Consider the following 26,558-nt stretch of genomic DNA (forward strand, 5'->3'; position numbering starts at 1 on the left):
TTCACCCATAACTTCGCAATTAGTTAAGATATATTAATAAAATTTTGCCAGAATATAGATAATATCGTATAGAATTCGAATTTTAGAAAAACTCAAAAGCTACAAAAATTTGACTTAGCCGGTTATTTGTTTACGTTCATAAAATTCATACAAATTAAACGTAATTATTCCACTAAACAAATGGAATATCATAAGACATATTTCAAAAATTAATGAATCATTTTTTTCTCAAATTTTTCAAAAATATTGTTCTCTCGTTTTAGGAACGAAAATCTTAAATAAAATCTCTAACAGATGTTGTTGCAATTGTAAAAGTATAAATATTACTTAAAATATTTGTATGTGGTTTTGCGTATTTCCTCAAGTCTAGAATTCTTTGAGTATTTCCTCAAGTCTAGAATTTAGATTACATATTATCAAAAAATATAATTCAGTTAGGACCACGCAGTACCCGTCCTCGCATATAAATTTTGTAATTTTGTCTATTATATGCGCATTCATTTATATTCTGAAAGTACCTGTCGTACAATACTGTGAATATACATACATATAGATGTAAAGTATCATTTATATTTTTATTTTTTTGTAATTTTGGTAATTTTATACAATACAATGTATCAATTTTTTCTTTTCTATAACAATTCTTCTTATATTAAATTTAATTTTATACTTATTTTTCCCTTTTATAGTAAATTTATATAATTTCACTTGCTTCTTATTGTCTTATTTTTTAATACCATATACTGCACAAAACATACGTATATAACACACTGAAGAAAAAACTATTAAAAGAAATTTTTTATTCAACAAAACAAAAAGATAATAAATAAGAAGGAGTAGAGAGAGTGACAAGGAGATGGAGAAGAAAAGAAGAACAACGCTCTATATCACGAATTGCATTTCATTTTTGTGTTTTTTTATGGTAAATACTTGATTTTTTTTTTTTGTTTTGAAACATGGAAATATTTACCTTATAGTAGAACGTATAATATAAAATACATTAATAATATAAACATTGCCTAGATAAACTACCAAAGTATTATTGTGTATAGAAAGAAAGAAAGTTTATTATTATTTTTTATTTTAAATCACACAATTTTATATTAATTTCATACTGTAATTTCATATTATTGTTTATAAAATGTCATACGAATAAGATGCGAATTTAACAATAGATTTATTGTAAATTTGGAATGGCATTTATAATGTGCATACAATTATTATATGTGTATGTATGTATATGTGACATACAATATTATTAATATTTCTAACAACTTTTACTCCGTTATTACTTAAATTATTTCTGCGATAATTTAAAATATACTGTTAGAAATAATTTGAATCAAAAGACGGCAATTAATTGTATTATTTGGTTTGTTTTTAGTGAAATTCTCTTGTTCTTGATTGTATAAGATTTCTAACTGTTATACAAACTTTACTAATAGGAAAATTATTAAAATTAAATTCGTGAATTGCAAAAACAATAAGAATGAAAAATAATTGCTATCTTAATCAAAATGAAATTTGTAAATCTCTTCCATTTATAGCATTTTAAATTTAGGAAGAAACAAAAATAGCAGAATATTTAATTTTGTTATTAGCATATTTAATTTTATCAATAGTAAAAATTAAGAAAAAGAGTGTTTTGCTTAAATAGATTGCATGCTTTTTTTATAATAGACCTGTCAATATACCATAATCTGATATACAAGTATAAATATGAAATAATAAAAGTTTAATTACATTTTAACTAATTGCTATACAAAGATGAAAATATTTACGGTACTCGTACAATACCTATACAGTACTAAATTATTTAAAGTAAAATGTATTACAGAAATAACATACATCTAGGGGCACCCACTTAAATATACGCCTTCATTTTTGCATACAAAAATTATTCAACTTTCCATTTAAAATAAATTATTTAAATTTAAAATTTAATTTTAAAAAGTGAGAGTGAAATGTTGCAATTAATTTTATACCAAACAAATTATGTACATATTTTTATAATACACAATTTAACTTCGAATTGCATACTTCTAGGGGTCTTTATCATAATAACAAAATATTATCTTAAAATTAAGTTTAATTAATTTTCGATTTAATTTAAATAGATATTTTTTTTTGCATTTATCTCTTACTATTGATTTCTTACTGTTTCTCTTCTGTATAACTAATTAAAATAATTACATTATGTTGCTTAGGTTCATTTAAAAAAAAAAACTAGCGTAAATCCGCTGACAAAATGATATATGGAATACTATAACCACTATCCATGTAAAAACTATGTGAAATTAGTGAAATTTAACGATAACAACTATAGAAAGACAACAGAACAAAAAAAAATTAAGTAGAATTGCAAAAACAAAAAACTAGCCTTATCTATATTATAGATAAAAACTCAATTGTAATATGGGATTTAATTGAAAATATCAAAACAGCAATTAAAACAGAAAACAGTCAAGTTATTGTAGACAAATAATAGAATTAAATTTAGGTAAAATTAGATAAAAAAATTTTTAAAGCATAAAATAAGTTATGGTATATACGCTTTATATACAAAATGACTTAAAAAATGATTTTAGAGGTGCACACCAATTACACATATTATATGAGATGGAATTACAAACATTTTACTTTCACTATATTTTTTTTTTTTGAATTTTTAACATGAGCGTTTTAATCATACTATTCGCACATTCAGAGGCATATACTTTTTTCTACTTAAAAATAATACAGAAGTACTCGAATATTATAGTGCTCGTGTTAAGTTAAAAAAAAAATGTAATTTTTATCAAAAGTAATTAACAAAAAATAAAAGAAAAAATGTATAAAATTATTTTTATTTTCTTTTACTTTACATATGTATGTAGTTTTAATTTAACTGGGGTAAACAAAGTTATTTATAAAAGTTTTATAATCAAAAAAGCGGGTAAAATTTACTATTAAGAAATTCGTCAGCAAATATATATATATATATATTATACTATGTATGTGGATTATAGTATGAATGCATGTAAATTAATAAACATTATTATTACAATTTTTTAAAATTTAATTGCATAAAATGGAGATATATCCACATATACAAGATGTCCCATTCAAAACATACAAAGTTAAACATACGCAATATACGCAACGAAATATACGCAAGGTAAACAAAAATTTATTTCTATTAAATATCAAAAAACTTAGATAAAATCATGAGTTCGGAAATTTTCATTCAATAAACTGTAAAATATTTTTTTTTTACTTTATTCTCTTAATATCACTTAATATGGCATCTTATTGCATAAGTATAGGATGATAAGATAAATTAAGAAAGAATTTTACATAATGAGTGGCTTTGTCTCTTTTAGATATCGACAGCTTATTCCTTTGAAACTTAAAAACCTTTCCAAATTTCCATAAAATTAAAAAATTAATTAACGGTATCACACTTTTCTAACACCATTTTTCTATTATAAAATGCAAAACTTTATTAACAAATTGCATCATTTTATTCTAGTTCTTATTAGTATAAGCATTTAATATATAGTAGAATAAAATCATTAAGTCTGTAATAAAATACAATTATCTATTACTATAACTAAAATTATCATGATATTATTTTATTAAAGGTTGCTACAAACATAGTATGCGAGTATACAATTTGTTTTCATAAACAAACACTTATTAATATTTTCCTTAAAAGTCAACAAATTTAATTTATTTTCGCTCAACATTCGCGTTAATATTTAGGACTACAGTTGACACTAGTGTCATAATTCTATTGAAACTCAATCATTCAGAGATTCGACATCCCATTTCCCAACGAAATTGTCCTGATCGTGTGTCGTGGTTGTGAATACAATGAACGATATTTTTACGATATAATAAACGTTATAGGCTGATTCTAACTGAAATTTAATAAACAAGAATATAAAAAACGAATACAGCCTCAAGTGATACACTCAGAACTAACAATGTTTAAAATATAAAAGACAAAAAAATTTAAAAGAAATAAAGGCTTACGATAAAGGTCTAAAATGTACATTTAAAATAAAAGTAAATAAAATCACTTTCTTTTACTTTAAAAAAATTACGAAAAAAAAAATAAAAACAATAACAATATCATTATAATAATGGTACTTAAAGGTATATATGAATGTTATAATGAAAGAAAGAGCATAACATAATGGTTGAATAAAGGTAGAAAATTGGTTATTTTTTTTTTACCATTATATTTTTGGTTTTTGCTCATTTTTTTTTTTTACTTTTAACTTTAAGTTCAATGATCATATGATTTCCTTTTATATACATATACTAGATATGTACATTATGTATGTATGCATGTATGTATGTACATTATATTATTGGAAAATAATCTTTAGAGCATAAAGTACTTTACTTTTAATTTTATTTTCAAATATCATTTTTTTTTTTTGCTTTTAAATAAAAAGCTAAAGGAAATTTTTAAATAATTTCAAAATAAAAGGTGTACCGTAAAATGCACACTTACATACATACACAAATATATGTGCGTACATTAGTAAATTGTTAAAAGTCTAAATGACTTGCATAAATTTTTATTTTATTGTTTTATTTTTATGCTTTTGCATGGTATGCGCCTTTGTTGAAAACTCCATTGAACTAATTTTGGCATCTAAATTAAAAAAAAAATAAAAACTAAAAACAAAAATTCGCAATATTGAAAGTGAAACTTGTTTCCTTTTTTGTTGTTACTTTTTAATTTTTTTTTTGTTTTTTTTTTTTTGTTTTGTGAGAAATTTATATAAAAGGGAGTAGTATACCGTATAATTGGGAATGAAGAGAAAAAATTATTACTAAAAACAAAAAAAATTGAGTACACGAAAATATTTTTTTCTTATAATTTCGTGTATTTAAACTAGAAAAGACAATAAAATTAAAAATTTATATAACTTCAAAGTTTTGTAATCTATACCCTCAATATAAGTAAATTGAAGAACGAAAAAGTATCAGAAAGAGAGAACTTCAGAAATACATTGTGTCAGTTAGAAAGTACTTCATTATTAAAGTACATTCTTATATATACTTGAAGAGAGAACTGAGAGAGAGAAAAAGGGAAAATTTTAACTAAGTAAACAAAACTCGTAACCTAATGGCTATTTAGGATACCTTCCGGATTTATTACTTTCAAGCGATGTCGTTATTGGACCCCATTGTATGGTTTATATTGGTAGCTTGGTACTATTATTTTTATTAAAGACTTTTCAAAAATCTAGGTTCGTGTCATTCATATAAAATTTTTCAATTTAAAAACAATATGCTAAAAATATATTAACTTTCGAAAATCGAAGATAGAATTAAATTTCGAAATTTGTAAGTAGAATTAAATTTCGAAAACACTAAGATTAAGTTATTTTGTAGAAGTAATCACTAATTCAAATCCTTGTAAGAATAATTTTCTTAATATTAATTTTAAAATTAATTTTCGTGGCAATTTTCCAACCATGTTAATTAAAGTTCGAAATCATAAAATTTTAATTTCAATAATTCAATAATTCAAAATATTCAATTATTTTAAAATATTTAAAGAATAACTAAATTATTAAACACAGAAGTGAAACGATTTAATTACCGATTTAAGGATCAGTTTTTTTTTTCTATCCTAGAATCTAATAGGTAAGGCACTATTTTCTTTTTTTTTGTTTTCAATTCAAACCAATTGGGAAAAATAAGAGAAAACTATATTAATTAAGGATTATTAAATTTATTACAGGATCATTATTAAATTTAAAATTATTAGTCTTGAAAATTATAAGACATAATAGTATTCGTCTACATAAATCATTGGTTGCGTGAAAGGGTTAAAATTTAAATTGAAATATTTAAAAATATATATATACATGTAGGTAGTAAAATAAAAAATTTCATATATATATTTACCAATTTAAGAAAATCCTTTATAATGATAATTAATCCGGATATAATTGTAAATTTCGCTTTCAATATATACAATATAGATATATATATATATATTTATATTTATATATGTATATTGTTTCGTTTCGAAATTTTAATATTAGTTCAAAACAAAATTAAGATTATCCAATAGAGAGAGTGTATTTTATTGATATAATATTGTTTTTTTTTGTCCGAAATTCGAACAATATATTTAAATATCCTTGCAACTTTTAATGGCACAAACACACAATATATTATTCAATGAAAAATATTTTATATAATTAGAATTTATTATTTCGAAAAATTTAAATCGTATGTACTTAATATCCTTAATAAGTTTTCGATAAATCAATTTGATCTTCTCAATATTATCAACTCAATAGTAATTTATATAATGTTTTATATTAGAAAAATTTATTGTTTTTTTTTTATTATTTTTTTTTTTATTATATTTATAATTTATTATTGTATTTCTTGTGAAAATTGATTTGTTCTAATTTAGATATTTCACCTGTTTTCAATTCAATTAACTGGTTTTATTCTCTCTTTTTTATTTTTATTTATTTTTTGTTCAGCTTCTTCTTTTAAAGTTGATTTGTTTCTTTTATTGTGTTTTTCTTTTATATTCTTTATAGATTTTCTTTAAACGTAAATATGAAAATTTTATTATATAAAAATTTCAATTAAATTTAAAATTTTTCTAATATATTTTGTAATTCAGTATTATAACAGTATAATATTTATTAATTATCACTATAATTAATATTTCGACTTTTTTCGATTATTATTTCGAATTTTCGAATTTATATTTAAATATTAATTTAATAAATAATTTTTAATATTATGCGTTCACAATAATATATTTTTTTGCTTTATTATAAAATTCACAAACAGGATATTCTAAATATACACTTCACTACTAATACAACTACGTATACATATATTTATACTATATTTCACTGTATATATAGTTGAGTATAGAAAAAAACAGTCAATTAAAAGATTGTAAAATGAAAGCTTGATTTATTTTTAATTTGAAAAAATAACGGAATATTCGTAAATTAATTGTATATGTATTTTTGTTTTTCTTGTTTTTTTTTGTTTTACTTTCCTTAATCCTTTTTGTTTTTGTTGTTTGTTATTTGCTTTTTCTTATTATTTTCACAAAAATTTTATTTTATTACTGTAAAATTAATATACAGAGAAAAAAAAAAATATTTTTCTTCTCGTTTTTGTTTTTTTTTTTTTTTTTGTTGTTTTCAGTGTATATTTTTCTCCTATATATTTACTCTCTTGTGAATGTGCAAGCGAACAGCGCTATAGTCTACATAGAAATGCGGCAATCTTCAATATGTAACAAGATTTTTATATCGCGTGAAAGTTTTGACCCCTTTCTCCACTTTGCAATGAATATAATAATAAATATATGTTTGGATGTTTGTATATATTATATCAAAAGTAATATAAATATATATTCAATATAAGAAGTAGTAGAAGAAGAAGAAGAAGAAAAAACGAAAAATGAACAATTTGGGGGGAAAAAAGAGATAGATGGATAAGAAATGAAGAAAATTTTTAAACAAGAAAAAAAAATTTATTTTTTTAAATAATAATAAACAGGTATATTTAATGTACAAATATATGTATACATATGTATTCATAAAACAAAAAAAAAAACAGCACAATATTTTATATGTTAACTTGCTGCTTTTATAAAATTACAATAAAAACAAAATACGCTATACTGCAAGAAGAGTTAAGCTATCCATCCATTCAAATAGAAAGATTTGCTTGAATGGTTTAAATGTTTTTTTTTTTGCATGTACGTACATTTGTATATATACAAGTATAAATGAAATATATATATAAATATTTTAGAGGTGGAAAATATAGAGACGCGCGCATAAATTTTACGCGAATATATATTGGATATTTAGTAAAAGATAAAAAGAAAATAGAAAAAAGAAAGAACAAAAAAAAAACGGTTGATATTTTATTTGTTTTTCTCATTATTCTAATAAGTTTTTACTGTTTTTAGTACATACATATATATATGTAAATATAGTCATAATGCACTTAAAAAATTGTATAATTAAATAAGAAAAGACATACGGCAAGAAAAAGTTAGATTATTATGATCGGTTCTTTTGACTTACGGATTGATGAAAAGTTTTGTCTGAAACTTTAAATTGAAGACTTGCAAATTGATGAAGATTGTTTCCTTCAAAGCTCAATAATATCAACTGTTTATACTGCAATTAAAGTTTACAAATTCAAAATAAGTTTGGCGTGAATCAATTTTGGACGATTACGTCACTGTTTATATCTTTATTCGGGCAGTTTTCGAAAAGTCACATGCACATCATTCTTAACTTGGAAATGAAATTTTTTAAAAATATATAGTTATACTACACAAAATTAAAGTGAAACTAGGTTGCGTTTATCAAGAGCCACAAAAAATCTTGAAAGAACTGCAGTTTAGTCATTCTCTGTTCTACACTAAGCCAAATTTAAAATTTAATAATATTTCATTCATTACATAATTTAAGGCGAATTCTGAAATATTGCAATTCAAGATGATATATGTATAAAATTTTTTATAGTTCACAATAGGGAACTTTTTAGCTATACAATTTCAAGATCGCGTCACAAATTTTCCAACTACTTTCATGACATGCTACTTTCATACATATTAACGAATTAAAAATATAAAACGAAGAATCCTCAATTTCAGCTGCCCTGGAAGATATATATTAAAAGGGTAGAATATAGATAGAAAAACAAATACAATGTATAACAGTTAAATTAATTAACCATCGTTTATTAGTCATTCACTATCTAACTTGACTTAAACCTTAAAATTTTGGGAGAATTTTTTTCTAATTTTTATTATTTTGCTTTTTATACTATACGCAAAAATATTTCAAGTTATTTGATCACAATTTCTTTTACTTATGTATGCATATGTATCAACTTAAACAAATTCGTACATTATGTTTTAATGCAATAATTGTATACTGGAGCTGTCATCATTGTTATAACTTACTGTAATACTTAGTAAAAAATTATTTTTAATCTTGATTTTCGTTTTTGCCATGTTGTTTTGTATATACACATACGAGTTTACCTATTATACTCGTATATTATGTATATCAGTATATGTGTACGTATTGTATTTTTAAAAAATATTTGTGTAAGTACACAATTTTAATACAGTTAAGTCTCACTTTCATTATAACTGCGTGATTAAAATCCTTGACATATTATTGACATATACACATGCATAATAATAATAGGATTTTGTTACACGGTTTACGCAATAATTTTTTAGGTTTTTTTTGGAAATCCTATACTTTTATGACTAATCATATTATTTCGAGATGTTTACCACAATTTTAATGTAAAAATTAAATATTATTCAAAAGTGGTAGCAATATTTTAAAGAGAATCAGTGAATAAGCTCTGGAAAACTCTTGAATATAGTTATATACATATATATATATATATATATATAGTTAACAAAAAGTGACATCTGCAATTTTTTATAGTATATGCAAATTATCGTTACTTTTATGGTTTATTTACACATATATGTATATATGTGTATATTCAAAAAATTTTGTTAATGACATTTTTTTGTATATATACATATGAAAGTTAGTCATATAAAAAAGGAAATAAAATTTTATAGCTATTCATACATATTTATGGTATTAATAGTTATAAAATTCCAAAATAGTTTGTAAACCGGATTTATTTTTCAAAAAAAAAATATTCTCGAAATTTACTCGTATATATAATAGGTATAATAAAATAATCGAAATTCCGCTAGATTTATACTAGCTTTGTCCTGTGTTTGTGTCGAAATCAGACATTCCCAAAATTATACATTCGGTTTGCACTTACTCATACGAGGAAAATTTTTGATATATGCGTATTTATATTTTTTAAAAATATATGTATATATATACATAAAAAAACATCCTCAAATATTTTTAAATGACAATATACTATAGCTCACTTTCGATGACGACGCAGTGAATTTTTGAATTTAATTTCGATTTAAACTTGTTAATACAATTCGAGCTCGATTTAAATCTGTTTATCTTAAAGAAGACGAAGCAGTAAATCCAGGTTTAAATTATTATGAGCGTAAAATACAAGTTAATCTTGTCTTCTCTCGACAAGAATTCTTAAACAATATCATACTGTAGAAAATCCACGTGCCATAACTCGACTTGGAAATTTAAGTTTGAGGTAATTTTAAAAGTGAAATATTGTACCGTGTCGAAGACCGAAATTAGCTTTCCATTTATGCCTATAAATTTACATGCATATGTATATGCATCCGTAAATGTTTAGTTGCTATTTTAAGTATGAGTTTTGCTTCTTAGCGTCCTGCTTATATACGTGTTCAACTGCTTGTTCGATTAATTTTCTATATTCCAGAATAAAAAAATTTGATGTGAAATATAAAAGCTGAATATTTCTTTACGTTTATATCTTATTTGACACCCTAAACTGAAGCTCTTGCTTTCAATACATTCCTTATTGGCTCCTTCAATATAGAAATTAAATTAGACTGTCAAATAAATTGCATTAAACTATATAAGTATTTCGAAAAATATCAAAATTTAAATATACATACATAAAAATCCTTACATCCTGTTATAATAAATATAACAAAATTTTCTCTATATACCATTTATAACAATATTGTTAGTCATACCTTTAAATTCACTATTATTTTTTAATTTTTTTATTTTATTATAAAATTTTCCATTTAAATTTCATAATCCTACGTAATATAGATAAATCTTAAACTTCAATTTATTTAATAGTCTTTATTAATTATTTTTACATTCCAAAAAAAAAATTAATGTTGAAGAAATATTTTATAAATATTTACAATATTTTTGACGCAAATTTAAACCTTAACCTATTATAATTCGAAAAAAATATGATAAATAAAGAAAAAACAATATATATAAACTCTCTTTTCAAAATCTTAAATTTGCATAAATATATGTATAAAATTTATGCACAATACATCATTATACTTACATATATACATACACTATATATTTAAAACTAAAAATATCACAGATGTATAATATTTATGACAAAGAAAATTTTAGAAATTTCATTCCACCGTTATTATTAATTTGAAACCAATCTTTTCAACATTTCTATTCCCCTACATTAGTACGTGCACACGGTATACACACCTAATATTATATACACAAAAAGGTACATTATAGGTTCAAAATTTTAATATGTAATAAGGAGAAAAAAAAACATAAAAACACAAAACAAATTAAATTTACAATCGTTGTGTAACACTGGTAAGAAATTCCCCACAAAAATTCACGTTGAATCATACTGTCATACATGTACACCAACCTAATGGAAAAAAAAAATTCACAAAAACCAAAAAAATGTAAATTTTCTGTAACATTTTTTTTTTTTTGTATTTTTTTTTTGTTCACTTTTCTTTTCACGAAATATAATTTTCAGTGTTTAGTTCCGGATGTTTGGCAAAAAAAAATAAATAATAAAACTTAGTTTCATTGTATGACGTATACGTCAGACAGCTTTTATACTCTATATATATGTATATATGTATATACACAAACATCTTACCTTTACATTGTACAAATCTGAATGTATAAATAATTTTTGGTGAAATAAATAACAAAAGATTTTTAAAATATTGCGAAAAACAAATTTGAATAAAAAATTTTTTTTTATTATGAAAACAAAAGTGAATCAATGAATAATAACGATTCGTATTTATATGTACGTATATACAGTATATATGTATATACTCATACCACACTTATCTAAATTCAGTATTTCGATATTACCATATTCCTCTGGCAATACTATTATGAAAATATTGTATTATTAAGTTCAATCACTATCCGCAAAATGAATATTAAATATAGTGAGTGAAAAAAAAAAAAATTTATGATATTTATTCCTAAAATTAAATAGGTAAATATGTATGCGATATAAAAATAATTTCTGACTTTAAAAGATTTTGTTTTTTTTTTTTTAATAAAAATAAAGAATGATAATAAAGATTTACGGCAACAGATTCTGGATGAAACGTTTACATTATACTTCTATTCAACAAAGTAAATTGTTTTTAATTAAGATATTATTAATAATATAGTTAATTATTTAATGATAATGCTCAAAATTTCTCTGTTCTAGGGTCGAAACTACTTTGCGGAGCCAAGCCACATATTCCTCACAGAGATTTAACCCAAAGAAGCACAATGTAAAAATTTATTAGATTGGGAAAATATGTAATTGGAAATTACAAAATTATGATCGTATACACGAAAATTTTTTTAAAGAGATTGGGAAGATCTCAATATAAGTATGTATCTTCTAGGAGAAAATTTAGGTTCCCATTCAAGTAAGAAAATCGAAATGATATATGGCCTTAATAATACATTCATGACTATGGAATATACAAATTTCTGCCGTGCCTATAAAATTATTCAGATGTTTGGACTTTGTAGGAATGTCATAATATAGGAATGTCTCATACTTAAACCGGATTATAATAGATCCTTAGCGGCAATCGTAATGCATTGATATATAATATATGAGTACCACAATTTGAGCTTTCGTTTTTAACATAAAAATTTTCGTATTACAATCGTAATAAGAAATATTATAACAGTGATTTTTTGAACATGCCAAATAGAAAAATACGTGTGGGTTATAAAAATAAAAAAAAGGTAAGTAAATTTTAACAATAGCAGTTAAAAAAAATAAAATGGAATTCATTTTCTTCGGACAAAATTTATTGCATCTTGTGAGTCATTTATGTATGTATGTATGAACTTTGCCATATATTTTTTTTTTACCATTATAATATTAACGTGTTTTCACTTTCACTTAAAAATAACAAAAAAAATAAAAGAAAAAAAGAAGCATGAAATCACAAAATATTCATCATACCGGTATTTTTTTAATATGCGCAAAAATATATACATATTTAGGTACAGTTAAACGACAATAGTTATTGTATGTAATGGCGTAATTTAAATTTTGATATTGTACTAAATATACAATTATTTATTTATTTATTTTCATTTAACGTACTCATTATTTTTTATTTTTTTAAATTTATATATGTACAATTTACCTACTTACTGAAAAATTAAAATTCTTTATCATTTTTATTATGCGTGTACATGATTTGAATTAAAAAAATTTTATAATTTTTTTTATTTATAATAAGTAAAACAATGAAAGCAATTTAATTAATATTAAATTATAAATTTGTAATTATATAATAGTAGGTTATAAAAGGGATGGGGAACGTTTAAAATTTTTTAATATTAAATTATATAATTTATGTGTATAGCTTAGTATTTTTTTTTTCTTCTTCACTTTCTTTTCTAAGAGAGCATAGGGCTAAGAGCATAGCATAAGCCATACCCAAATTTCGTAGTTGATCGAGTTTACAACTAAGAATAGTTTAATTAAATTTCAAAATTAATTTTGAAAATTGAGAAAGTAAATTGAATTAAACAAGGAATTTTAAGGTATAATTAGTAGATTTTACAAGTTTTTAATTTTAATATCACCATATTTCTATTTTAATATTTCATTTACTAAATACGTATCTATATAATTCATTCATTCATTTAAAATTAACTTTAAATTAACTTTAAATTTATAAAAAAAAAAAACAAATTAACTTAGATTCTGAATGGTTTATTTTGACAATGACATAAACCTTTTTCAATTAAAACTAGCTACTCGTAATATTGTTTTAAGTTTAAAATAATCAAAAATTCGGTTAACTAGTAATTTGCTTTATGAAACATTTAGTTTCCTATTCGACAATATATGTAAGTATGTAATATATGTAAATATATATATATGTATATATATTTCAATTATTAATATTATCTAATTTTTATAATAATATTATTAATAATATTATTAATGTTATTAAATAAAAATAAAAGAGTATTGAATAGACTCTAAGTCACTTTCAAAATAAACCATCCAATATTTTATTGCGTGGCAGAAATTTCTTTTAATTTCCTAATTTGATCCTCTGAAATTGAATCTTTTGAGCTTTTTAATTAGAAATATGAAAGTATTTGTTTTTGGTTAGTAAAATCATTCTGCATCTTTAAACCGTATTTTTATGAGGAGCGTTATACATAATTTTATCTCTGTATTCTCTTTTCCTGTAAAGTTTTTGCATGTCCCCATAATTCTACAGATTGGAACATATGAAGCGAAACATAAAATATATTACTAATAAGGGTTATTCTAAATAATTAGATGAAAAAATAAGTCATTATGCCCCTGAAGTTTTTAAATGAAAAAATTTAACGTAGTGATGATTTTATTTTCAAATTTGCACTATAAAATTCAGATTCTTGTAAGTAGATCTAAGTGTTTGTTTCTAAAATACATAAATAAAATAATTTTTTTAGCGTTTTATGGTAAAAAAAGTCAATAGATCAAAATTCCAATTACATTCTTATACACAAAACATTGATTCATTTTGAATAAGCGAATAAAGTTTACATAATAAAAAGATAATAAGGCTTACAATAAAAATGATAATTAAGCAGCGATAAAAACTCTAGATATAATTACAATGATGCCTTAAAATTTGAAAAAGCAACACATGTATTTTATTGTAATTTATTTAAGAATTTGGGGCTGGCAAAAGAAAAACGAGTGCAAAACTTTTGCACATAAATGTAAAATCATAGAATATTTCATACTTTACATAATTTAGAAAGAAATTTATAGTAGAAATGAACTTGCAATTTACATATTTGATTTAATATATTTTTAACAAAATTTGTTTTTTTTTTTTAAATGTATATTATAAAAACATAATAAATTAATAAGTTATTTTATTTTTAATAGGTTCAAAATATTATGCTGAAATAAGTTTTGCAAACTCTAGCTATTGCTTAAAAAAAATTTGAAACTAATTTTATTCGTTTGTTTTTTAATCTTGCGATTTATTTGTATTAAACAATTCTAAATTTGTAATTTAGACAAACGTAATATCGCCATACAAGGCTATTGAATTCGCGTTTTTCAGATATCTCAAAAAGTTTCAACGACAAAAGGTATTTTATTTACAATATCAAAACAAATATATTCCAATACATAATATTATTAAATCATATTATTACAATAGCACAAGGCATATTCTTCTTTGAATGAGCTTAATCAAAACAGACCTATTTAATTAAAATAGACTAAAAATATACAACTTTTTATATGTTTGTCAATCTTATCACATTGATTTTAATAATATTATTGACGATGTTATGAATATTTACATACATTTTGTGTTTTGTAATACATACAAACTTATTTGTTAGATAAGAACAAGATAACGATAACTGCAAAATAGTTACTTACTGAAACGTTTTGCAATAGAAGTAATCGATTTTCAATATGTATTCTGATATCAATAGAAAAAAAACGCATGCATTTAAATATCGCCTTTTAAGTTTTCCTAATGCTTTACAAAAATTAAAATAAAATTTTTTTAAAATTCGAATAAATTTAAACATTGAAAAATACTATTAATAAGTATTGATAAATAATCAATCAAAATTGCAACTATTTATTTGTTGTCTGTTGATAACATTGTTCGTATACTAAGGCCTTGAATTACCTTGAAAATTTAATAAAAATAAGGAAGTTTTATAAAATTTTATATTTAGTTTCAAAATTGCATTTATGCGTATAAAAATAAATTTACATAGATCTAATTTATTAAAAAAAAACTATATAAACAACAATTTTATAATCTAATAATTGAACTATAGAATTTTTATATTTCGGTATATTATGTAGACCTTAAGTTATTGGAAAAAAAATAAATCAATTTTTGAAACTTAACAGGATATATTTTTTTAAACTATAGGTTTGTTTTATTTGTTTTCTAATAATTTCATTTGATATACCCTATTCATATTATACACTAAAAGTAAATATTATGTTTCTCTTGCATCATTTACTGTAGCTGGTACATTTACTTCCAAACCATTCATGTCTTTTGTTAAATTTATTTGACAGCCTAATCTTGAAGTATCAGTTAATTCATAAGCTAAATCCAACATATCTAATTCTTCATCTCCTGGTTTATCAGGTAATTTATCATAATCTGCTTTCTTAAATATAAGATGACAAGTCGAACATGTAAGTGTTCCTTCACATGCACCAAAACCATCCAAATCTAAATTATTATTAACAACGACATCCAATAAAGAGTCTCCTTCTTTTCCTTTCGCTTTAATACGTTCTCCACTTGCACGTACAAAAGTAACTTCAATGCTAAAATTTTAAAACATAAAATTAATGATAAAACAAATATTAAATAATGCAAAATTGTTAAAATTAAATAAAGATCACCAAATATCAAAACAATAGAAAAAGCTTTTTTTTCTTTGGAGATTTAAACATTGTTTAGCCTGAATTGAAATAATAAAACGAGATTTTATGCTTGAAATGTACACATTCAAATAGGAAGATAGAATTTAAATTATAATTTATCTCGAAAAGCTTTGACTGAAAATAAAAAATGACTTTTAACTTTTTGTTTTTTCATCATTTCAAAAAATATAATTCAAATTAAAATGAATGTAATTATTCCACTTATTCAACAAATTCGTATAAATAGGAGTATACCTATACAATTAGATAAATCAGCATTTTAGTATTCAAGGTATGAATTTACCTAAAAATAAAATATTAATAAAAGGCAATGATTAAATCATATTTAGAAAGCATAACATCCAAAAAATTATATAAGATAGAAGATAAGTACAAAGGTACCTACTACATACATACTACATCCACATGTGCACATCTACATAACATTATATGTATGTATATATGATATCATTAAGGAACTAATTTGTGACTATGTAATTATATTACTTAAGTATTATTAATTTTTAATAAAATTTTAATTGGGTATATGCACAAATTTATCAAAAATTTGGTCATTCATAAATCTTACTAACAAATTTTATTGAATTATTTTTATTTTTTTTAAATTCTGAAGACCAATTTTGAAATATGTAAATAGGAATATTGTTTACTTACTCTGCAGCCTTATTTAATTGAGGTAGTCCAATTGATAAACACCTTGTTGAATTTATATATTCCAATGAGTTACCAAATACATTTTTAGCAATTTTACCATATCGTATTAGACCACTAATTTTCGTAAGACTTGAATACATCTTTAATACTTATTGAAACACGTACATAAAAAATAAAGACTCAATATTGCGACGTCCAATTGAAGACTATATGTACTATATTATGATGATATACTACTTTTTGATTATCTTGGCATTGAATTTTTTTTTAATTTACAATGATATGTTTCTGAAAAGCGAAATATATCGCGATCTTATAATGCATGTGTAATATAAAAAAAAGAGAAACAAAATTTTCAATTTTCTCTATTATTGTCAAATGACGTAACTGATTCATATGACTTTGAAAGTTAATGAGATAAAATTCATTTGACAGGTAGTAACAGGGCTTAACTACTGTAAAATAATTTAAGTAGATACCATTAAATTTTGCATTTATTCTACATACAAGATAATATACCATTTTTTATTTAAGTCATTCCATTTAATATTAAGGGCCTTATCGTCTCTCTCGCTATTTTACTCAGAAAGTGAGAAGAAAGTGAGTAACTATCATATATTTGTATAATGTAACTTTCGAGTGAGAAGAATTATTCGGCATTGCGTATATCATTTTTTTCTAGAATGCATACAAAATTTATTCACTTTGTTTTTGAAACTGAGACAGTTCAATCGATAATTTAAGAAAAAATGCAAAAGTTCAATTAAAAAAATAAGTAATCTTATTGAAAAAGTTAAATATCCATTAGAGTTAGAATTTTGATTCGAAAGTGAACAAAACATGGGGAAAAAAACGAGATACACGATCAGGCCGTTAATTTTTAATAACTTCGAAGACGTATTTATTTTTTTTTATTTAATATTATTTATCATTAATTATTTTTTTTGTGTATGTTTAGTGAAATCAAATTTTTATTCGATATTTATTAAAATAATAATTTTGCCCGTATACCCGGACATTGAAACCCAGACAGTTGAAAACTGTCAGACCAAAATTTTCAAATTTGTAATAAAATGTTTTGATTGCTAAATTATGACTTTTGCCGTTACGTAGGTGTAATTATTCAAAAAATTAATTTGCTAGATCGTACGGAATTAGAATATTTCTGATTTTCGTTATGAATTATTTGTTTTCACTTTCTCTTTTTCTTTTCGATTTTATTAGATTTGACACTTATTTTTCTTTGACAATATTAACAAAACCAACGTCTTCCCATTTTGATGATGTAACATTGTAACCAGTATAAAATGTTGAAAAAATAATGTAGCAATTATTGTGGGAATGCCATTTTAAAAAGTACTAACATTGTACTATTAAAAATAAATTGTACTATTAAAAAATTTTTGATATTTGACAGATTGTATAGTGGCGGTAAGGTTGAGGTATTTGTTTTTTGTTTACAAATTTCATTGAAACTTTAAATCAAATTATTATAGATTATTGTAATTGTTATAATATAAATAGGTCATATTCTTATAAAAAGTTAAGTAATTTAAAACATAAAATAGTGTAATTTAGAATTATATAATTTTGGAGCCGAGATGTCCTTACGACCATCGCAAAAAAAACAATCTTCACTTCTTGGGTTCTTTCCAAAAAGTAAAGAAGAAGAAAAGTAAGTTGCTATAAAAAAAAACATGAATATTCAAAATAACACTTTTTTAAATGTTTTGCAGTTTAAATAAAAACTTAACAAATAGTGATAAAACTAACAAAATAAAACGGAAGAAGTCGGTAAGAAAAAGCTAAAATTTACACACTGGTTACTATAATCTATGCCTTTTTAATATAAAAGCTTATTTTGCTTTGTTTTTAGTCGAGTGTAATATATTTAGATTCAACAGACTCAGAAGATGATGATTATGAAGATTTTGCAGTACCTCCTCCTAATAAAAAACAAAGTCCCCCGTCTAAGATATTAAAAACCAAGGAATTTGATATTACTAATTCGCCAATAAGCAAATCTAAATTAGATGAAAATGATTTATCAATTAACATAGATAATATATTAAATCAGGATAAAAAATATCAATCAGAATTATCAAAACTCGAAGAAAATTTGAAAAAAATTCAAGATTTTAATGCTAGCCCTCAAAAAAATTCATTTTTGGAATCATCATTATTTTTAGAAAATTCTCTTAAAAATTGTACATCTGATTATGAAGAAAAAAAGTCAAATTTAAGAACAGAAACAATTAACAAAAATTATAATTCACCAACTATTACTGAAATATCTACAATTTCCTTAAGTGATTCTTTAAATTCAATCAAATCAATAAAATCAAGCACACCTTCGTTATTAAGGAGTATTAATCAAAATAAACCAAAAAATATTTACAACAAAATTGATGAGAATGATAGTACAAAAAATAATAAGAACAAACTAAATAAAGAAAACAATACGAAAACAGTTATTACATCTTTAGGCAAAAATTGTCCAATACTCACTGAAGACTTGATACAATCACCTAAATCAAATGAAGAAAAGTTCTCGCAAAACAACTTATGTGATAAACCAAATGAGAAGTATACCGTTAACAAAAATAATATCGCGTCGACGCCAGATAGATCCGAAAGCCATTCTTCACAAGCAATTTCTGAACCTGATCCACTTTTAAAGGATACCAAAAATATTGACTCGAAAATATCAGTTAAATTTGATGAAAAGTTAAATGATTTTATGTGTGATTTAATTAAATCTGATGAATATACAAATAAAAATGAGGTAAAGTTAATAGAAATAGTAATTTACTTTTACATAAAATTTTTATTTATTTTAGACTGAAGTAACTGTTCTTAAAAAACAATTGAAATTTTTTCAAAATAATTATACATCTCTTCTCGAAAAATATTGTTCTATTATCGATCAAATTCCATCTGAATTTTTCAAACAAATAAGTGGCTTCGAAACGAACATTTTCTTGAAACTTAAAGTTCTGAAGCAAAAATTCCGTGCAAAAACTAAACTAACTCAAAATCAAATATCGAGAGTGGAAAGAAATAGAGAAGAACAAATGCAATGTGATATTCCATCTTATGAAGAAGAGCAGGAAATTTATGCGGAAATTAAGAACACAGAAAGTCACAATAAAATTAATACTAATGTTTTCTCAAAACCTTCAATTAACACAAATTCTATTCATCAAAATGATATTCCTTCGTATGATGAACAACTTGGCCTAATTGAAAAGTTTAACTCAAATAAAGAATCTAATTTAAAAAGTAATACTCAAATACATTTTAATCCTAATAATTATATTAATGAAGCGACAAAAGTACAAAGCCCAAGCAACTTTCAAACATTAAAAAACTTCAATAAAGTTGTCAATAGCACTATATTGGATATCAGTGACGAGGAAGAATACAACAAAAACAACTCAACGATAAATTCTAAAAGAAAAACCTACAACGGTAATGATGAGAATGACGACATCGAATACATTTTGAATAATGTACGTGATGAAGAATTAAGTCTCAAGGGTAAAAAATCAGATTATAATGATTTATACTATGGTGCTTTGGATCAAGAAAATTCTAACACAAAATATCAGTCACTGAAACCAAGAATTTCGTTTGCAAGTTCTAATATTAACGATACATCTCAAAGTATAGTTGAAATTGAAAGCCAAGTTCCAACAGATGAGGACGGATGGCAACAGTATAATATTGATGATTTTACAGAACCCGTCATATCTAAAATTCTACCCACTTCCTCCAAAAAAGTTAATCCTAGTGCAACGTCCACTATTTGTCAAAAGGTTACTGGAAATTTCCATTCAAACGTACAAAACGATGGAATCACAGGAGAATTCGACGGTCTCAACTATGAATTTTCAGAACGGCTTAAAGATGCATTTTCATTTTATTTTGGTCTTAAAAGTTTTCGTCCTAATCAATTGCAAGTAATAAATGCAGCACTTTTAAATAATGATTGTTTTGTTTTGATGCCAACTGGTGGTGGCAAATCACTGTGTTATCAATTACCAGCATTGATAACAGAAGGTGTAACCATTGTTATTAGCCCTTTAAAATCTTTAATTTTAGATCAAGTTAACAAACTTTCCTCACTGGATGTTAGTAAAAATATTATTAAATATTAGCTAAATATAAAAGTAATTTATTTTTTTCTAATACAGATTTACGCAAAAAACTTATCTGGAGATCAAACTATGGACGAAGCAAGAGGAGTTTATGTGGACCTTGAAATGTCTCCACCAAAAATCAGGGTGCTATATGTGACACCAGAAAAAATTGCAAGTTCACCTAAATTTCAGGTATATACTATAATTTATCGCTTTTGAGTACCTTTAATCAATATTATGTTTAGGACATGTTGGACAAATTATACAGTAGGAATTTCATTAGCAGATTTGTTGTAGATGAAGCTCATTGTGTATCACAATGGGGTCATGATTTTCGACCAGATTACAAAAAATTAGCTGTGCTCAGGCAAAGATTTCCTACAGTGCCAATTATGGCGTTGACAGCAACCGCAACACCTAGAGTACGTCTAGATATCTTACAACAATTAGGATTAAAGAAATGCAAATGGTTCTTATCAAGCTTTAATCGTGTTAATCTTAAATATTCAGTCCTTCCTAAAAAAGGAGCATCCACTATAGAAGATATGATAAAATTGATAAAAATGAAATTTCCACACGAAACTGGAATTATTTATTGTTTATCAAGAAAGGAGTGTGATACTGTAGCCACAACTTTATTTAAATCAGGTATTAAAGCGTCAAGTTATCACGCTGGTTTAACTGATTCACAACGTGAGTCAATTCAAAAAGATTGGATCACAAATAAATTTAAAGTTATATGCGCTACTATTGCTTTTGGAATGGGAATAGATAAACCGGATGTACGATATGTTCTCCATTATAGTATTCCCAAGTCAATTGAGGGTTATTATCAGGAATCAGGAAGAGCTGGACGAGATGGAGAATTATCACATTGCATTTTATATTATAATTATTGTGACATGCAAAGATTTAAGAAAATGATTGACGGTGCGTTACAAATAGTGTTTTATGTTGGAATTTCTGATTTTCTATTTATTTGTTTTTTTCAGGTGAACGAAATGTTAACTACGAAACAAAACAAATTCATCATCAAAATTTAAAAAGAATAGTTGGTTATTGTGAAAATATAACAGATTGTAGGAGAAGTCAACAATTAGAATATTTTGCAGAATATTTTACCAGTGAGCAATGTCTTGAAAATATTGAAACGGCTTGTGATAATTGTTTAAATAAAGGAGAATATCAGGTATAATATATAAAAATAATTTTGAACTATGTTGTGCTATATTACAAAGGTTAATATTCTCTTTAAATTTTCATTTTTTGAAGAAAATAAACGCTACTGATCATTGTAAGGTTATAGCCAAGGCAGTTAAGGATATTTGTTCAAAAGGGTCATTTACATTACTTCACATAGGTATTTAAAATTTCAATGCAAATTTTTCTATTTGTTACATGTATTTATAAAATTTTTAGCGGACGTATTGAAAGGATCGCAAATTAAAAAAATTGTAGACAATCATCATGATAAATTATCGTACTGGGGTCATTTTAAAAATTGGGAAAAGCTTGATATCCAAAGATTAATGAGACAAATGACCATTGACGAATTTTTACAAGAACATATGATTTTTATACGTGACATACCACAGTCATATATAAAAATTGGTCCTAAAATCGGAAAACTCATGAACAATCAAGTGCAAGTTGATTTCGTTATCAAATCAAATAAGAAAAAACTCGATATAACAAAAGATAAACCAAGCTCATCTAAACCAGAATCTTCTTCAAAAACTAATGCCAGTATCAAAAATCATCCTCAACTTAAAGAAATTTACGAAAAATGTTATTATGAATTACTGGAATTGTGTCGAGAAATTGCTGCTCAAAAAAATATTAATATTGCTAGTGTGATGAATATGCAAGCATTGAAAGCTATGTCAGAATTGTTACCTGAATCAGAGAAGGATATGCTATCAATTCAACATGTTACTAAAGCAAACTTTGATAAATATGGAGCCAAATTACTTGAAATAACTACAAAATATGCAGCAGAAAAAATTTGTATTTTGATTGAGTTAGAAGAACAAGAAAGTGCTAAGCGTACACCTAATATTAATAGCACTAATTTTGATAACGATTATGATGACGGAACTGACTGGGATGCCTTAGGTATTAATTCATCGCAAACTTCGGAATCTCGTGGAACAAAACGGAGACGGGGTTGGGGCGGTGCTGCAGTTGCAAAAAGATATCGAGGAAGAAAAAAGTACAGTCCCAAAAAGAAAGCCATAAAGAAACAATTTGCAAACTCCACAAGCACTTCGACTTCGGCCCCAACTAGAAATTACAAACCTAAATCAAACACTACCAAATCAAAGAATACAAATTCTACTGGTAAATAATAATTTTTCAAAATATTCTCTTATTCAAAAAAATAATAAATGCTTTATTCTTGTAATATTTCAGCTTCTACAAGCAGAAGTCGGAATTTTCAATTTTTACCAATACCTGCCAAAATAATGAAAAGCTGAATATTAAAGTGTATACATATAAATACATCCCAATATACATGTTTATAATTTTTTTAATGTAACTATTTAAGTATCTCATAAATTATTAAATATATTTTACGTTTTTACTATAAAAGAGTTAATCTAAAAAGCTATAAACACCCATTGACCATAAAATAGTTTCGTCTGTATTCACTTCTACTAAGTCTCTTGCATAAGTATTTGAAGTACTAACCATTCCTCCGAATTGTGTTAAGCTATTTTCTGGAAATGGATTTTTTTTTTTATAGAATTCAATGTCCTACAAAACTGAATGAACATTTAAATTTAATATTACCTAAATTCCATTTTAAACCATCAGTAGTTACTGTACATTGGTTTTTAATTGGAATCAAGCAACACCAACGTTGTCCCGATACTAAATCCGCCGGTATTTCAATGGAATGTTTTCCAGGTTTTAAAAGCCATGACAATGAGTTACTACTCAATAAAAATACTTTTGATGGCAGGATTTCTTTAGCTTTGAATAATGTATTTAAATTAGCCATAATTTGATCAAAACGACCAGCATTTTCCTGTATTACTATTATATCAGGTACCTAGAATAAATTAAAATTATTTTTAGGTTAATAACAATAAAATAATATGAAATCATAACAGAATTTATAAAACAAAAAAAAAATTTTTTTTTTTTGCCGCATAAAAATATTATTATTTGTCACGCTATCTTATTTTGAATTATTTTAAGTACTTACGCCATCCGTTTCTTTTTGTAATACCCGTAAACTTTTTGTAAAATCTGTTTCATTTTGATTTGGTGTGTGCATTTTTAAACTATTGTAAAAAAAATCCAATGTATCTTTTTCAACTGAATCAAAATCTCCAGTAATAAAATCTGGCGGTTTCATTTCTATATCTTGACAGAAATTTTTAAGAAAATATAGCCACCTGTTTGTTCCACCATCAACAGTGATCCGTACTTTAGCTACAAACATAAATAGAAAATTTACATTCATATATGTAATTAAATTGTTACTAAACAATATTATTTTACCATTATTCCAAAGACTTCTTGTTATTTCTGGTGGAACTTTTAATTCAGTATTCAAAATTATAATTGCATAATTAAACAAATTTTTTGATTCTAATATATTTATTGGGAGCCATCTAATTTCATTCTTTTTATTTCTGCGCTCGACCGTTGTCATTTTTATAATCTAGAAAACTAATCATGTTACTAAAAATTGCGGGCATTTTATTATAAAAGAAAGAATTATGAAATATTTATCGATCAAACGTAATACGTATGCCAATTTGATTTTTTATTAATATTTAATTATAGAAATTTATTTATTTAGCCATGAATTTCCAATTTCAATAAAAAAATGATGTTAAAAAATTTATTAGAAAACTTTTACCTGTTGTTGAGGTATACCAATTTTGTGATGAGTTTGCTTTATTAAAAAAAAAACAAATTTTTAAACTACTTTTTATTAACAAAAATAAGAGCAACCAATATAATACAAATACATAACTTTTCGACACGCAAAAACCCTATTTATAAAAATATCGAAAATTAATTAATTAATATTAATTGTTTTGGTCATGTTTCAATTTCAATAAAAATTTCGTTGCACAACACGAACATAAATTTTTTTTCGAACGTCAAAATCAGATGTAAAAATATCAAAATTGATAACAAAAATAAATTATCATATGTTTTTAATCAACAGGTTGGGTGGTATGACGTAAAATAAGTCCATGTGCTCTATTTTTAATAACAATTTGTAATCGATAATCGAATTAACTAATAACAATTCTCATTTTCGTTTCCCTGGGTTACAAGACGAAAAGCATTTAGAAAACTTATAATTACTTCTATTTCTTATTGTACATTTTTATTTTCTAATACATATTTATTTATACTAAATCTAAACAATATTAATTTTTATATTTAAAAACAATATTATTATTCCAAATCAAAATCCATAACATTATCAATAAAATCTTGTCTCTCTTTTGCAGATTTTATTTCACTAACAACTTGATTCAAATAATTCCTTTGATATTTAATAATAAACTTGTTACATTGCATTATTGTTGCTCCAATATAAAGTATACTAAATTTTGCTCGATGATTTCCAAACTAAAATAAGATAACTTAAGTAAACCATAACTTTGCTTAATTAAAATAATAGCCAATGCCAGTTTTTAAAATTGTACACATACCACCAACATTAATGGTAGAATACTTGTAACAAATCTATGTGGACCATGTCTACATCTTATTATAACTATTCTTGTTTCATCATTACAATATTTAATTCTGAAACCATTTTCTAATGCTGATTTTCCAAAGATTCCATAATTTTTTTCTACTTGACTTAATACATTTTGTGTAATTAAATTTTCATTAAATGAAACTGATTTCTCATCTTTCTCAGGAATAATTTTTCCAACTATATACCTACAAAAAGTATACTTTTAATTCCACATAAGTTGTTTGGTTATGTTTAAAAATATTTCTTTACCTATTTTTTAAACGAACCATGTTTTGCTCTGATTTATTTATTAACGAATTTCATAAATGGTTTTTATTCAATTCTCCTAGACAACAAATGGAGCAGTAGTATGCACTTGCATAAAGATTACTTTTACAGGTTTATATTTAGGTATAGAAATTTCGGTTTAATAAGTTTTAATAAATAATAAATGTAATGTATACAAACAAACAAAACTTCACGTGAGTTACTGTTTTATTGATTTGACATTTTTCACAAAACAACAATGCTGCCATAGCAATTAAAATTAATATTCAGTGACTCTCAAAGTTAAAAAGGAAAATTGTTTAAATGTTGCAGTTTATGTTCGTTTTCATTTATTATTTTGTTTTTAAATGCATATT

At 24.0% G+C, this 26,558-nt stretch overlaps 4 protein-coding genes across 5 annotated transcripts; 1 reads left to right on the top strand and 3 right to left on the bottom strand.

Moving 5' to 3' along the window:
* Positions 1–15,522: 15,522 nt before the first annotated feature.
* On the bottom strand, positions 15,523–17,395 carry LOC129612849 (adrenodoxin-like protein 2, mitochondrial). The gene is made up of 2 exons (XM_055526634.1): positions 17,056–17,395; positions 15,523–16,281 (listed from the first exon to the last, which is right to left on the bottom strand). The coding sequence occupies exons 1-2, from the start codon at positions 17,193–17,195 to the stop codon at positions 15,942–15,944; spliced, it is 480 nt and encodes a 159-aa protein (XP_055382609.1). The 5' UTR covers positions 17,196–17,395; the 3' UTR covers positions 15,523–15,941.
* Positions 17,396–18,406: 1,011 nt separating this feature from the next.
* LOC129612777 (recQ-like DNA helicase Blm) lies at positions 18,407–23,743 on the top strand. Of its 2 annotated transcripts, XM_055526539.1 has the most exons (11): positions 18,407–18,497; positions 18,552–18,730; positions 18,792–18,849; positions 18,932–19,840; positions 19,896–21,188; positions 21,252–21,389; positions 21,443–22,127; positions 22,190–22,386; positions 22,470–22,557; positions 22,617–23,537; positions 23,610–23,743. In XM_055526539.1, exons 2-11 carry the CDS (start codon positions 18,657–18,659, stop codon positions 23,672–23,674), a joined length of 4,428 nt encoding a protein of 1,475 aa, XP_055382514.1. In that variant the 5' UTR covers positions 18,407–18,497; positions 18,552–18,656; the 3' UTR covers positions 23,675–23,743. The 2 variants fall into 2 exon arrangements, with proteins under 2 accessions (XP_055382514.1, XP_055382513.1); XM_055526538.1 differs by lacking the exon at positions 18,407–18,497 and having other exon boundaries at positions 18,499–18,730.
* On the bottom strand, positions 23,660–25,289 carry LOC129612778 (thiamin pyrophosphokinase 1). The gene is made up of 5 exons (XM_055526540.1): positions 25,072–25,289; positions 24,708–24,870; positions 24,409–24,638; positions 23,991–24,252; positions 23,660–23,917 (listed from the first exon to the last, which is right to left on the bottom strand). Exons 2-5 carry the CDS (start codon positions 24,859–24,861, stop codon positions 23,793–23,795), a joined length of 771 nt encoding a protein of 256 aa, XP_055382515.1. The 5' UTR covers positions 24,862–24,870; positions 25,072–25,289; the 3' UTR covers positions 23,660–23,792.
* Positions 25,290–25,556: 267 nt separating this feature from the next.
* LOC129612887 (ribonuclease P/MRP protein subunit POP5) lies at positions 25,557–26,389 on the bottom strand. The gene is made up of 3 exons (XM_055526695.1): positions 26,185–26,389; positions 25,883–26,120; positions 25,557–25,799 (listed from the first exon to the last, which is right to left on the bottom strand). Exons 1-3 carry the CDS (start codon positions 26,202–26,204, stop codon positions 25,623–25,625), a joined length of 435 nt encoding a protein of 144 aa, XP_055382670.1. The 5' UTR covers positions 26,205–26,389; the 3' UTR covers positions 25,557–25,622.
* Between the last annotated feature and the right edge of the window lie 169 nt (positions 26,390–26,558).

The sequence above is a fragment of the Condylostylus longicornis genome, unplaced genomic scaffold (assembly GCF_029603195.1).
Source record: "Condylostylus longicornis isolate FDR11 unplaced genomic scaffold, ASM2960319v2 ptg000077l, whole genome shotgun sequence".
In the NCBI taxonomy this organism is placed as follows: domain Eukaryota; kingdom Metazoa; phylum Arthropoda; class Insecta; order Diptera; family Dolichopodidae; genus Condylostylus; species Condylostylus longicornis.

Bases quoted from the DNA above. Each gene is read 5' to 3' on its own strand.
- LOC129612849 (XM_055526634.1), bottom strand. From the start codon at position 17,195: ATGTATTCAAGTCTTACGAAAATTAGTGGTCTAATACGATATGGTAAA. The intron at 16,282-17,055 runs GTAAGTAAACAA...TTAAAATTTTAG, and splicing joins CAATTAAATAAGGCTGCAGA to CATTGAAGTTACTTTTGTAC.
- LOC129612777 (XM_055526539.1), top strand. From the start codon at position 18,657: ATGTCCTTACGACCATCGCAAAAAAAACAATCTTCACTTCTTGGGTTC. The intron at 21,189-21,251 runs GTTAGTAAAAAT...TTTCTAATACAG, and splicing joins ACAAACTTTCCTCACTGGAT to ATTTACGCAAAAAACTTATC. The intron at 22,558-22,616 runs GTATTTAAAATT...TAAAATTTTTAG, and splicing joins ATTTACATTACTTCACATAG to CGGACGTATTGAAAGGATCG.
- LOC129612778 (XM_055526540.1), bottom strand. From the start codon at position 24,861: ATGACAACGGTCGAGCGCAGAAATAAAAAGAATGAAATTAGATGGCTC. The intron at 24,639-24,707 runs GTAAAATAATAT...TTATGTTTGTAG, and splicing joins AAGAAGTCTTTGGAATAATG to CTAAAGTACGGATCACTGTT. The intron at 23,918-23,990 runs GTAATATTAAAT...ATCCATTTCCAG, and splicing joins TGGTTTAAAATGGAATTTAG to AAAATAGCTTAACACAATTC.
- LOC129612887 (XM_055526695.1), bottom strand. From the start codon at position 26,204: ATGGTTCGTTTAAAAAATAG. The intron at 26,121-26,184 runs GTAAAGAAATAT...TACTTTTTGTAG, and splicing joins ATGGTTCGTTTAAAAAATAG to GTATATAGTTGGAAAAATTA. The intron at 25,800-25,882 runs GTATGTGTACAA...ATCTTATTTTAG, and splicing joins TTCTACCATTAATGTTGGTG to TTTGGAAATCATCGAGCAAA.